This window comes from Cajanus cajan, chromosome 9 (assembly GCF_000230855.2).
Source record: "Cajanus cajan strain Asha chromosome 9, NIPB_CcT2T_4, whole genome shotgun sequence".
Lineage (NCBI taxonomy): Eukaryota > Viridiplantae > Streptophyta > Magnoliopsida > Fabales > Fabaceae > Cajanus > Cajanus cajan.
Window position 1 is genome coordinate 14,318,174 of NC_138525.1, and position 14,458 is coordinate 14,332,631.

At 33.7% G+C, this 14,458-nt stretch overlaps 1 protein-coding gene across 2 annotated transcripts; it reads right to left on the minus strand.

Moving 5' to 3' along the window:
* Nucleotides 1–687: 687 nt before the first annotated feature.
* On the minus strand, nucleotides 688–13,233 carry FRA1 (P-loop containing nucleoside triphosphate hydrolases superfamily protein). Of its 2 annotated transcripts, none has more exons than XM_020378572.3 (26): nucleotides 12,749–13,233; nucleotides 11,242–11,388; nucleotides 11,008–11,157; nucleotides 10,616–10,869; nucleotides 9,929–10,110; nucleotides 9,724–9,848; nucleotides 9,144–9,180; nucleotides 8,599–8,690; nucleotides 8,376–8,483; nucleotides 8,035–8,148; nucleotides 7,735–7,822; nucleotides 7,462–7,574; nucleotides 7,123–7,221; nucleotides 6,924–7,037; nucleotides 6,704–6,820; nucleotides 6,539–6,619; nucleotides 6,106–6,177; nucleotides 5,068–5,161; nucleotides 4,805–4,836; nucleotides 4,629–4,726; nucleotides 4,443–4,541; nucleotides 4,075–4,296; nucleotides 3,136–3,298; nucleotides 1,883–2,038; nucleotides 1,475–1,799; nucleotides 688–1,211 (listed from the first exon to the last, which is right to left on the minus strand). In XM_020378572.3, exons 1-25 carry the CDS (start codon nucleotides 12,866–12,868, stop codon nucleotides 1,584–1,586), a joined length of 3,093 nt encoding a protein of 1,030 aa, XP_020234161.1. In that variant the 5' UTR covers nucleotides 12,869–13,233; the 3' UTR covers nucleotides 688–1,211; nucleotides 1,475–1,583. The 2 variants fall into 2 exon arrangements, with proteins under 2 accessions (XP_020234161.1, XP_020234162.1); XM_020378573.3 differs by having other exon boundaries at nucleotides 7,462–7,571; nucleotides 12,749–13,232.
* Nucleotides 13,234–14,458: the final 1,225 nt, after the last annotated feature.

Consider the following 14,458-nt stretch of genomic DNA (forward strand, 5'->3'; position numbering starts at 1 on the left):
AACAACCAAAAAACAATGATTTAGTAGAAATCTCAAATGCATTTTTCAATAAATAACAAAAATGGTATGAAGAGGTTTGCAATGCATAAAAGGTTTTTTGACCATCTTAAAAAATTTCTTCTTTGCGACATTCACAATCCGAAATATTGGACTCAGGAGGCACATGGATAAGATGAAATATTCTACCTACTAAAAAAAAAAGAGACTTTTGAAATTTAAATTTTTTAATTATTTTTTTATTCATCAAACTACGTTGGTAAAATGATTATATAAATTGCCTTTACATGTTAGTTTTGTAATGTAATATGGGTGTGATTTCCGTGAAACACTACTAACTAGTTTCGCGCAATTTCTGAAATTGGTCCTAAGAAAGAAACCTTGAAAATTAATGTGAAGGCGATTCAACTATGGTTGGTATCAGATTTGGACAGAAAGAAAATTCCTTTATCAATCGAAATGTTGTTGATGTCTTTGGTGGATATTTTCCTTCATTTAATGAATATTTTGTTTTTTTTTTGTTCTATTATTATTTTGGTAGTAATATTACGAGAGAGTATATAAACATTACTTTGAATTACTGGATTATTTAACATCTTGCTGGCGCACACACAATGCCATCAAAATGATAGGTTAACAAGTGTATGTAGCATATTGATTATCAACGGATTAACAAATGTATATAGCATATTGGTCATCAACTTATCATCCTTCTCTTGTTACAAACTCTGGTATGGTAGATTACAATCTCTTTCAATATAGTTAACGTTTCTTTACATGCAAGACCTAGAGGTAAAACAAAAGAATTTCCTTCTGTTGCTTTGTGACAGAGGAATACTACAGTGTTTCTATCAACAAAAATCAATGATTGACAAACACAATAAAACCACAAAGTTACAACTTACAAGTAAGAAAAAGAATACCCTCAACCTCGATACACATTTCCAATACTTGACAAAAGAATATTTCCCTTTTCCCCTTCTAGTGTTGGTATAAACAGACAGTATTTCAAGATTATTTGTCTGGCAATATCTTCACCAATGCCTTCAAGCAAGCAACTATATCTCTTATTCTTGATTATTTGGGTAGCCGTCGGCGACATCTTTACACACCTCACAAGATGCTCCATATACAGCAAACAACAGAAACATTTCCAACACTCGGGCAGTATATATAATGTTATTGTCAGCAACCAATCAACCATTAATATTACACTGCAATGCAACCAGAAACAAGTAACGTCAGAATGTCAGATCAATGCATCTTATTCGCCAATATAAGAAACAAAGAAATTTTTTGGGTTGTTGTTACTAAGTCATATACAATAATTAGCATAAAATTAAATAACCAATAAATTATATTTAGGGGTGGATAGTATTTATATCAAAAGAAAGGATAAGGAAGAATATAATTTTGAAAGATTGTATGGCACAAGGGCAGGCTTGATGTTATTTAAATAAACATAAAGAATTTTTACCTGCACCTAGTTTCTGGTTTTTTCGATGCCTTATGTCTAGGATCATTCTTGTAGGTAAAAAAATGAACACTGAGCCACAGCAAATGGATGATCATAATAACATTAAGATTCACATGATACGTGGCAAAGTCTGCGATCTTGGCCTTGCTCTCATGATTGTCTCATCACTGTGTCGAATCAATTCAGAAATTTTCCATGGCTTTTGCCACTTCCATTTGAATTGTAGTAGCCACTGATGGTGGCTTCTTTTCCACCGCCATAGCTTGCCAGAAGCTTGTCCTACAATTGCCAGTTTTTTCATTGACAGATGCCCAATGGGTACCATCTGCATTGACAGCAAATCTCACATCCTTAGCCCAGTGATAATAAGTAGTATACCAATTTAATATAAAACGGATAAAAAATTACCCTTCTACTCTGATCTATAAATGCTGCTGATTCCCTCACTTGGCCATTAGTGATGCCTGGCATATATTTGCGCTGTTTCTGTACTGGCACAGACTCCGGAGATAAAGTTTCCCTGATGTCTTCCGCATAGTGTTTCAATGAATTAGGAGAGTTTCCCTGTTGACAGAGAGTGATGATAAATTAACAGCTAACAATGAAAGCTATATATTGATGACAATTACAGTGATTCACAAAAAAAGTAAAAGATATCCGATCAATAGTTAGTCACGAAGATAACATCTAGACAATCCTTTTTCATGTAATATTAACCCAATTGCCTTTTGCCACTACTACGCAATGGATATTTTAAAATTTGCCAGATAAGTAAAACCTTCAGATTTTATGGGCAATTTTTCTTTATCCGCAACACTCAATGTCACAACAGCTAGTTTTGAACCCTTAGTGTTGAAATTTTGTGTAGTCTACTGATAGAAGTTTTAAAAAATAGCTATTGGGAACACTACGAGCCTGTAAGAAAGGAAGACTGCCCTTGAGAAACTTGTTAATAGTTGTTCACTGCTATTAAGAAGCTTGTCTATATTAAAATAAACCAGTGTAGCACATTTTCATCTCTAATTTGGGGTAATTCTTCAAAATAAAAGGGAGGGCAGAGTAATTCAAGCATGATAAGGGAATGTAATTTTCCCTTAAATCTAAAGATCAATTTTATTTTATTTTACTATTTTGGTTTATTTTGATTATGGGGCCGATTCTGTTACTACAAGACCTAACTGGGTCCCACTTATTTAAGGATATTCACAAATTAGGATTGGTAACTGGTTACTTTTGATAATAATATAGATTTATAATTTGGGGGTATTTTAATATTTTTGTTAGTGATTAGTAGTGAATTATTGAGAGTGCGCTTTGAGTATGATTCCATAAAAAAAATTATCTACATGGTTTGCAAGTATGAAGAATTTATGTTCAAAGAAAGCGTGGCCATTGAGATGTTGATGGATTTGGCCAAGAACAGTGGGTGCTATCCCAAGGTTAATTTCTTCTGTTCACAAGCCTAATTTTCATCTTGAACTTTATCAAGTGGTTAAATCTTGCCTTTTTGCTTTTCTTAGTAGTTTTTTTGCTTGAATCATAAGCAGATAAGATCTTACAGAAGTTGGCGTAGCCTTTTAGCTGCAGCACTACAACTATTTATTTATTTATTTTTAAATTCAGTTGTTTTTTGCTTGAATCTTAAGCAGGTAAGATCTTACAGAAGTTGGCGTAGCCAATGTGGTTGCAACAGCTTGCTCTCTCACTTTTAGTTCCTTCTCAGCTTCCTTTCTCTTGATTTCACTTTGCCGTAATAGACCTACAAGTTCTTTGATTTGATCTTTCATTTCCTTGATCTCGGTGTCCTTCTCCCACAGTTGGCACCTGTAGTTAACATCTAACACTTTAAACTTCAACAGTATAAGCATGTCATATAAAGCACAGTACAAAAATGACTGTATATTGTAATTTAACTAGACTAGTACTCATGCAATCCACTCATTTCGTAGTGGTCAGTAAAATAAACCTCACAAACTAAATATTCCGACCTCCACCAGGAAGGGAAAAATACAATTCAAAACAGTTTTTTCCTGCTAGTTTATTGCTTGTCAAGTTCTTGCAAAAATCATGTAAATGGAGATCAAACCAGCAACAAGATTCCAAGTATTAAGGGAAACTTGTAAGCCCAAGAAGGCATCTTTTCCATTCTATCACATAAATATTTAGTGTAACAGAATCATCGAATTAGCAAGATATCAGAGCCAGATCTATGCATATGAAAGAGACCAAGAACAAACTCACGTAAATAGTACACCTATTTTGTATTTGCATCTCGGAGTCCACGTCATCTCTTTATACTTTATTCCATTAATATAAAAAAGGCAACAAAATATGGTAAATTATTTTTCTAATGTTTTGCACGAATTACTGACGCCGGTGGGAAAAGGCTTTTGTTGTTGTTGTTTGTTTGTTGCAGGATTTACTGACCTTTGTATAAAAAAAAATAATAATAAACAAGTATTTGTTGAATTAGATCAGATATGTTGATAAAAACATGCAAATTTTGGCCACTCTGACTAATGCACATTTCTGATTTCTCTTATTTGAGAGAGAGGGAAGGAGAGAGAGAAGATTAAAAATGGTTAGGTTAAACAAAGCACCTAGCATCTCCAACGGAATTGAACAAATATTGAAGCAAATTCTTGGCTTCTCCCATTGAGCGTAATTGGTTCCAGCGTCCACGATTAGTGAAGGCCCTTTCTCGTTCTTCTGCCTCAGAAAGTTGAGAAGCCATTGCCACCAGTGAATTAGACGATATGATCAGCATGCTCTCGAGTGAAGCTATTCTAGCCATTCTTGCATTTGGTGACATGGAGGATGCTCTGAGAAGAATGACAGGTGTTAAAAGCAACCAGGAAAGAGAAATGTAGTCCTTTTATACTGCACGTGTTCTTACTCGAAAGAAACATATTTAATTATATTTATATATAAAATAAAAATAATAAAAAAAATATAAAAAAAATTAGACCTGGCAAATCCATTCTTTCCTCTTGGAGGACTGAGACCCTTGGCAGCAAACTCGCTTACTTGCTTTAGCATGGCTAATTCCTCTGCAAGGGCAGCTCGCCTGAAGATTGCATCACAATCACAATATTAAATATTACAATACAAATCAATCAGTTAGGAAAATAGTTTTGGAGTACATGTTGCATACACGTGGCTCTGCTTCTCATACTCAAAACGAACTTCATGCTCTTTTACCATGACTTCCAGCTCGTGATCAAGCCACCGTTGCAAGGACTTCTCATTGCTCTAAAGAATAAACTCAAAGTTACTTATTTATGATTAGCATGGATAACAAGCAAATTTAAGGAGATGTAAGTTCGTTACCTGTCCATTTGTTCCACTTCCGTTCGTTGCAACTGGAGGATTAAATATAATTAGAATTAGAATTAGAATTAGAATAATAAATCAAAAAGAAGAGCTAGTGCACTAAAATCCCCATGTTCTTAACTAAAGGACAGTTTCCTCTGCTTAAGGAATTTTAAAAGAATATCCATTGCCAATGATCTGATAATCTTTCACATCTCCCATGCAAGAGAACATGCCAATCATTAAAAATGAGCATATTCTGGCTAAAAACAAATTCATACCTGAAGTGTCTCGACTGGAAGATTTACGAGCTTCTAACAGCTCCTTTAACCTCTTGGTGGCCATTGCAGCTTCTTCAGTCTTCCTCTGAAGGACCTAAAGGAAATATTCAGTCATTAAATATGACGATTCATTATGAAAAGTGTTAGTCGTGATAAGCACAGAAGACCAAAACAACATTGATGGTTATGCATGTTGTGTAGAAAGAAAGAAAACAGATTTATTAATCACATATCATTTCAACTTGGCTCGTTAAAACCTAATCACAAAACAATGTTTTATTATCTTTCGGAAGAAAAAAATTTATTTCTGAATACTGAATTCCGGAGACAGAGTTTAATTTTATGCATGAGTGAATATTAATCTCTAAAAGAATGTCTAAATAATGATGGTATAACATGCATTCTATATTCATTAGTATTTTCAACACAGCTATGCACTGGCGCTTAAATTGACTGCACCAACACCACCCTACAGCAATTTGGATACCTCATCCAATTGGACTACCACTAATTGAACCAAAACATAGAATAAAGTCATAAGCGCTTCTATTCTATGTAGATATTAATCCACAAGAAATGTTCCTTTAGTTTTCGTTACATTTATTTCCTGGAAAACAATATAAAAGCATATTTTCTTTCATGATGCTAAGGCCTCCCTTGTTTTACCCTGGGACTGGCAAATATAAAGGCCTTTGAACAGCTACAAAAGCTGTCCCACTACATTTTCCTCTGTCATAATATTTACACCTAAATTAAAAAATACTACGTAATTATCTGGTTAGAAGCTTGTACACACAAAAATCCGGTGGATCAGAGTAGTAACTAAACTATTACTGAAAATTGGGCATACTTAAATTACTGGCAGAATCATATATTGAACAGAAATCTAAGTATGAAGACTTGGAATCACTCAAATTTGCCACAATAATATCAGCAAAGTTCAATCAGATATGACTTGTAAGATTTATTTTGAAAAGTAAGCAAGACAATATTAATAAGTAAAACAAGGCAGTTGTCCATCAACTTAGCAATACTCACCATTTTCTGGCGCTGATTTAAAGCTTGCAGCTTATGCCGTTCAAATTCATTTCTCCTTCCTTCCTTCTTTAACTGTTTTGCAAACATACATATATTTAATACAAGGACATAGAACATACATGAAGTACAGGTGAGTAAATCATGTTTAACAGTTTAAGAGTTGGAGTAGTCAAGATCAACCATCACACGGCCAATCACTAATTCTACCTCTTGAATGAGTTATTCAAAATCTTAGAGCAGCACAAACCATATGGACTCAACTTATAAATTAAATATTAATTCTTGTTTACATTTTCATACAGAAAGATTCAACTGATATTGAAGCAATTGTCTCATTTAGGGAAAATATTAATTGGAAAACTTTCTCTACCATAAGATAAAGATGAGGAGTATCATGGAAAAATTAAATTAAAAAAAAGGAAGCTCAACATACTTGCAGCAGCTCTTTCTCTCTAGAAGCCTTCCATTGCCGAAATTGTTCGGCCTCTTGTTTTATCCTTTGTTGCAGTTGAACCTGCAACATTGTTCAATGTATAATAGAGATTAGAGGGTATGTTGAATGATCGAAACTAAGACATGAAACAGTACAACAATCAACCTTTTGGGCCTTTATAGATTGTATTTCATCTTGCAATCGCTTCGCTGCTTCATCACTTTTTTGCTTTTGCTTCAAAAGCTGGACCTGACTCTCCTGTTTCTTCTTCAGATCCAGAATCTAGTATTGTATATTTTGGAAAGATATTAGCAATTTTATAATTAATTGTTCCAATTTAAATGTTATAAAGGAAAAATAAATGGAAATGGAAAAGACTCCTCACTTGGGCTTCAAGTGTTTTCAATTTTTGGGCATGGATATCCTCAGATTTCTGCGTTTGTCCATCAGAATTGGCAGCAAGATTTTCAACTTCAGCCAAAAGACGATCCCGCTCTCGCTGCATAACATAAATCAGGTGCATATATAAATATGAATTTTTCTGTACGTATGAGCAAAAGAACTTGGCAGAACTTCTGATGAACCTGCACAACTCTTTTCTCATCTTCCAGTTCCATTATCTTCCTGCCAAAGTGCTGCTTGAGTGTTTCAGCATCAGACATTCCAAAAAGCTTCATCTCAGACTGTGGACATCAACCCAATACATACGTTAATAAACAAAGGAGAGAAGAAAACCACTCAATGTTTTTGTCATGATTATTGATTTAATTTGAATCAACCATCAGAAACAAAACTCTTTGCAGTAAAAATTAATCAAATTATATAACAGAAGTTACCCATAATTCTGTTGATTTAAATGTGTTATTGGTTGATGCAAAATATGTCACAATATGTGTTTAATTATACATATGCAGTATTACAACCTCTTTTTGCTCCAAGCGTTTATTCAATTCATGTAATTCTCTGTCCATACTATTTTGCAGAAGATTATGCTCCCACTCTTTTGCTACTTCTTCAATTTCCCTTGAATCTCCTGCTAAAATTGGAAATGTAACCCGGAATCATAGAAGTTCTAATAAACACTTGATTAAACTTAAGTAGTTTAGACATTGATACAGAGCAGGTTGATGCGTGTTGCTGCTTTAAAATTGGCAAAAATAACAGATTATTATATTCAGGTCAAAGAAAATGCTAACCTGTTGTTTCACTCATTGGATAATCAGAGGCTGTGATAGGTAAGCTCCTCTTAACCCCATCAGCCTTTACATTACATGTGCTATTATCCTGAAAAATGAATTTTTATAACTTAAATGTACAGCTTAGCAGCTAATATCCTGAACACACTTTTACTCATGGCTATGATAATGGAAATCAATCCAATTAGTGGAATGCAAATACCAAGATAAGATGAAAGCACATATCTAGGCACTGAAAATTTCAGCAAAAAATAATTGTTGAATCAAAGAAGATTATCAACAAAAGAATCAGAGACATACATAAGAATCCTTTTCACATTGTTCTACACCAGAGCATCTACTACGGTATTCATGAAGTTCACATCGAAGATCCTCATTGGCTGCTTCAAGCCAAGAAATCCTTTCCTTGAGGACCTGCATAATCAATTATAAAATGATATATTAGAAGTGTATGTAGAAAGAGGCCCAGCCCAGCGCCTGGGTACTGTTAAGGCTAATATCCTTTTCAATGTCATATGAACATATTGATCTCCAATTGTGCATTATAAATCATGTCCAGTCAATGTTACCACTAACCTAATATAGGAAATTTATTAAAATTAATGCAAGATATTGCCAAAGATTTTACAGAAACCAACTACCTGAACTTCCTCAGAAGAGCCACCAGAACGAGAACAAAGTTCTGCTTGCAAATACTCAAGCTGTTGTCGCATTTTTAGCATTTCGTTGGACATGGGATCTCTATTGACCTGTGGAAGAATAAACAAAAGATGAGCATCAGTGTCTATTTGTGAAGGCAACCAATAATTATCTCAATTTTGTGAGATGAATGAAAATGAACATAAAAGTTTTGCAGATACTTACAACAGGCTTATTTTGGATGTTACGTGCACGATTTGCATACTTCAAAGTGTTAAGTGTTTCCTCGGCATTAATATCAGCAGGACTTATGCAGGCTGTAACAAAAATATTTTTTATGTAAGAAGAAAAGTTATAAATTTAACAACAGGTTCTCTAAAGATGCAACTGGACAGAAGGGGGGGCGGGGGTTGAAGGGACAAGAAACACATAGTACAGAATTTTAATACTTGTCATCAATCATTTAGGATAAACTGAGAAGTTACTAGAGGTTCAAATCTGCTGAAAATCATTCCCAGAGAAGGGAAAAAATATTTGAGAATGCAAAATCCAAAACACTGCTAATATGCATTACTTAATAAGGCTTGTTTTTATTTCGATGAACTTGAATATTGAATGTAGGAAGAAATTAGAAAACAAATACAAGTTATTAAGCATGAGCTCCATGAAGATTAAAAATCTAATCTTGAAGCTTATCTTTTGAAGGACAATGATGGAATGTGATGGAGAAAATAGAATTAATTGGGATAGATGCAAGGAAAACAACCAACCTATCATAACCGTTCTGCTGTTACCGCCAAGTGAATCCTGCAAAATCATTTAACTTTATCCATAAATAGAAAAAAATAATAATAATAATAATACAGTTGAAAAAAACAAAGAAAGAAAAATTGAATATAAAATGTTTCATATACATGTTTCTTGTTTTATTTGTTTTTTGACTTTTTTCTTCTCGCTCGCAACAATAATTTTTCTTTTCTTCTCTGGAACAGTAATTATCCAGTAAATTCCAGTTCTATTGATCTAGATCCAACAAGAGTGAGCTACACTGAAAATTTTGGAATAATGAGAAATGCAGGGCACACCAATTCTTCTCTCCACTAAATTCCTAGATTTTGAGATTAAGGCCTATGTGAAAAAATAAAGCAAATGTATAACTTGATTCTGTAATTTTTGTTAGATTTTTGGGACAATCATTCAAACAGTCTAGGGATTTCAGGGATAAATCTGTCCATTAACAGGGTTACACGTCCTAAATATGTTTATATAAAATAAAGAATTTTTCTCAACATCATAATATAGAACAGTATAAGCTGTGCATGAAGGACGGTACATATATAGATCTCAAACCTGCAAAAGCCTAGTAAGTTTACTATCCCTATAAGGAACATGAACCCCTTCTTTTCTCTTCTTTTCATCACCAAGTGCACTAATAACATTGCCGAGCGCTAGAAGGCCTTTGTTAATGTGAACTCCTGTTTGAAAGAAATATTTATTGGAGAATTCATAATAATAGAAACTTTAGAAGATACGAGTGAAAATGTCACTGCCTAACCTTCCTTAAAACGTAGACCATCAGACCCCGTTCTTTTAGCTCGTTCTGATCCAGCAAGATCTACCAAGTGCAACTTGGCACAAAGATATTCTTCATTCATTGTATCATTTAAACTGATCTCACTAGGACTATTGAGCTTCCGCATTTGCTCTAATGTGATGGTGAAGATAGCATGTGAACGACTGGTTGGACACATAACAGAAGAAGAATAAATAACAGAAGAGCACTCCAGCAAAAAAAAATGTAACAGCAATTTGATGCACAACTTTTATCCCTGAAGCCTGAATTGATGCCAACAAATAAATTTCTTGATGACTCATTGACAAAATCATTAGAATTGCAACAGACTGCAAGCATTCTTACAAATTGCAATGCCAAAAGTTCTATATATTAGTCATTCCCTTAACTAACAAGAAATAGAAAACATTTGGCATGGAACTGGTTTTAAAGGAAACAATTGAAAGCTTGTGTTATGCCATTCGAAGAGTTTATAACCAAAAAGAAATTTATACACCATATCTTCTGTTAGTTTTTGCTATATAAATGTCACATCATACAGCTCATGCTCTAATGATGTTTTTTGAGTCTATTATCCAAAATTAGTTTAAGAATCCAAAAGTGATATAAAAAATATTTCATTAGAAATGAATTTATGAAGTTAAAAGAAAAGGAAAATGCATAAGCAACCTGGATTGGTTGTTCATATTTGTGCTTCCAGTTGCTCTACTCATTGATCCTTGTTCTAGGCAAGCAGCCATTTCTTTTAGCGTTGTAACACTGACTTCAGTGGATCCTGCTAGAGTAATGACACCATTTGATGACTCACGAATTTGTATTGGTGGTTTCCCGGGACTAGTCACTTTCCCTGCATGTCCATTTGCAGTTTCTGGTTTGTTCATAGAGGATGGGTCCAGCAAGTCTCTTACTTCTTCTTTAAGAATCTTTTAACAGTTAAGATTTTTTGTTAGATGCTTAACATAAAAAATTTCACAAATATGAGTTTTTTTAATTTCAGATATTAAAGAACAATCTAACTTTGAAAAGCAAGGCTGTAGGCTGTTTCAAAGCCATCAACTGACCTCAATAAAGGAAACATGCAACTGAAATTCAATCTGATGCTTTGAGGTCTCAATTTTTTTAAACAAGGAACTCATAACTTGGGGTATTATTCCCTCTTGATAACCATCTTTAAAGCCAGTGCCCATGGTGTATGTTTTCCCAGAACCTGTCTGTAATGGAGTGAAAATGTCACCTACCAAAGAGGAATAAGAGTAATGGCATTTAACTTGCATTTCTATTAGCTGTATCTATACCTGACCATATGCGAGAACAGTAGCATTATATCCTTGGAACAAACCATCGACAAGGGAAGCAACACATTCATCGAACATGGCAGATGAGGGAGAACCAGTGCTCCCATAAACATGATCAAATGTAAAGGAATGTGCACCAATTTGTACCTGTATTATAATCACAATAGCGTATGATTCCACCCAAATTTTTAAGCTAATTAAGGATGTTATTTGTTTTCATCCATGTATTAAAGTGAGAAAATCAGTAATACTTTTTCAATTGTTTATAGAAGACCTATATAGATATGTAATGTGTTATTCACTTAGACCGATTGCAATTAAAAAATAAATATATCAGCTGATATATTCTTACCAGATACAGTAGTAGAATATTGACATAATTAGGAAGTAGGAAAGCAAGTGCTTTCCTACCAATGTGGAAAGCGAGTGAGCCATAATCTAAAATGGCACCTAGAAAAAAACTGCTTTAATTTACTTGGGACCAGTTCAGATAATCTTTTCTAGAATCACTTTTAAGAGAAAAAAATAGAAAGAAAAATCTAAATAAATTTTTTCATAAGCTAAAACTAATTTACACATAAGTTAAAAATAAGATTTTGGAAAACTTAATAGGAGAGAGTTTTCACAAATTAGATTATACAAAATGTAATTTTAACTTATGAAAAAACTTATATCATTTTTCCTTTCTATTTTTCTCTTCTAGAAGTGCTTTTAGAGAAGTTTGCAAAAAATAGTCCTAACATCAACTTGTCATTTACTATGTGCTCGCAATCTCGAAAATAAAAGAATTCATTCTACCAATTAGCTTTTAGCTGAATTGGTACAAGCTCAAGCTTTGAGACCTGAATGCAGTGTCTAAGTCAGAGATTCAATTCTCCACCAGGTCCATTTTTATCAACGTGTTCACTTCACACTTTGCATCTCCAATGTAAACCAAAACACGCACACAGTTACTTTCCTTCATAACTAAATTCGGAATTATAATTGTTACGAAGATTCCGTTCATCTACAAATCACCTCGTTACCAAGAGTTTGCTAATTTATAATTGTTACCGTAAGGACATAAAATATAAACCACTGCACTGCTGTTGAAACGATTATTTTCCTGCCCCGGTTCTTAAGTTGAAACGTTCCGAACCCTTCATTAAAACTACTTCCTACGCGACAAAAACCAAATTGCAAAACCTGAAAACCAAGCACTATACTAAAACTCTATAAGCCCCTCCCTCCCCTATTAAGCCATTCCATTCCACAAAACGTGCCCCGCGAAGCCCAGAACGGCCCGGCCCAAGCCCAAGCCGAAACAGAAAGAAGTCAAACAAATACGCATTAACAAAAATCCGAATCAAGTAAGCATACGCGTACGAGTCATGAGATCATAAAAGCAATTCCAAATTGGCAAAGTCTGGTTAAGTGTGTTAATTACGCGAGATGGATCCAGATCTCAGCCAGGTAGATTGAGCAATGCGAGAAAAGCAAGGAAGCGAGCGTGGAGAGTAAAATGCACCTGAGGCTTCCCTGGCACGACGGTGACGCAATCCTTGCATCCCTGAAGCTTCTCCTCGCTGATGAGCGGTCGCACGTGTACCGCCACCTTCACGCAACAATCTTCACTTGCTTCCACCATCACGAGATAGAAACAAAGAAAGCGAAAGTGTGTGGTGTGGCTGAGCTGAGTGTGAACTGTGAAAGGATGAGTTTGAATTCAATTGGTTCGTGAAATGGCTGTGCTGTGATGTTCGTTGGGAATTGGCATTGTATATTTGTGTTGTGTGCGGAGGAGAAGGAAAGTGAGAGAGAAAGAAAGAAAGCGTTGTTGATGTTGCAGTGAGTGGTACTGCTACTACAGGAGGAGGAGAGAGAGTAGTTATAGTTGGAGTAGGAGAGAGAGAGGGGAGGGTAATTTGGGAAATGAGAGAGAATGAGAAACGAAGGTGGTGGAGGTAACTGTAAGGACAACAACCGCTATCATTTTCCCTTTGCCTTCACTGTAATGTACCTGTCCAGACGGTTGCGTACTCTCACTCTTTTATCACCCCTCTTTCCCAAATTACCCCTTCCCTTTTCTCAACGGCCATCTGCTTCACCACAAAATCCTACACTTCTAACGTAATTACCTTTTTACCCCCGACCCATTCCCTTTTTACTCAAACTTAAAATTAATTAATTAATATATATGTATTAATTTAGAATTAGAGTTTTACACTACTTTTACATTGTAAAACAACAATAGTTTGCATAAGTCATGAAGAGCCAACACTTTAATATCTATACATTCTAAACATTTTATATCGTAATAGATAGAGTAAATATTTATTATATATATATTTAAAAGATATAATAAATTATATATAAAAAAATAAACGTTATATTTAAATATATGAATTATATTTTATATTTATGATCAATAAATTATATTATAGTACAAGATATTTTATTTATTGATATTTTTTTAAAAGTATTAAAATTTAATCAATTTTTATATATTAAACATAAATAACTATATTGTATGAGGGTGTTTTTATGAATTATTCTTTTATCTAATTTAATTTTTTATTTATTATATTTGTTTATGAATTAAATTTTAATATTTTTAAAATAAGTTATTAATAATTTAAAAAAAATTGGTAGAAAAACTTAAAATATTACTAAAAATAATAATTGTAAATTTAAATTTTAAACATAATTAAATTAAATACTTAAAAAAAGAAGAAATTTATTCGACTCAAATAATATTATCAACAATAAAGGATACATGACATTATGGCCCTTTGAAGAAAAAAAAAACACCAAGTCCACTTATTTTTAATATTATCATTTTTCTCTCTTTCGCAATTAACTAATTTTTTATACTAGAATTAACTTAAATATTTATCTCTTAATCGTATATTTTTTATTTTATGTCTTAGAATAGTGGATTGAAGTCTAATTCAACCCTACAAAACTGGCTTGTAAGGTGAAGGTTGTTTTCCACTTATATACTATTTAATTGCCTAATTTCTAGTCGATGTGAGACTTAGGTTTTTCCCAATACGCCCCCTCACGTCTAGCACTATTAGGTTTGGTACATGGATAAATAGTGAGTGGCCCTTTTTAATGATTTAGGATTGGCGGGATTTGAGTTTTTCTCAATACACCCCCTTATGCCCATGGTGCATGTATCAATGGTGGGTAACCTATTTTTAAAATTTTAAGATAACTTTGATACTATTTTATA

Bases quoted from the DNA above. Each gene is read 5' to 3' on its own strand.
- FRA1 (XM_020378572.3), bottom strand. From the start codon at position 12,868: ATGGTGGAAGCAAGTGAAGATTGTTGCGTGAAGGTGGCGGTACACGTG. The intron at 5,162-6,105 runs GTGAGTATTGCT...TATTTCCTTTAG, and splicing joins TAAATCAGCGCCAGAAAATG to GTCCTTCAGAGGAAGACTGA. The intron at 4,837-5,067 runs GTATGAATTTGT...TTAATCCTCCAG, and splicing joins TTCCAGTCGAGACACTTCAG to TTGCAACGAACGGAAGTGGA.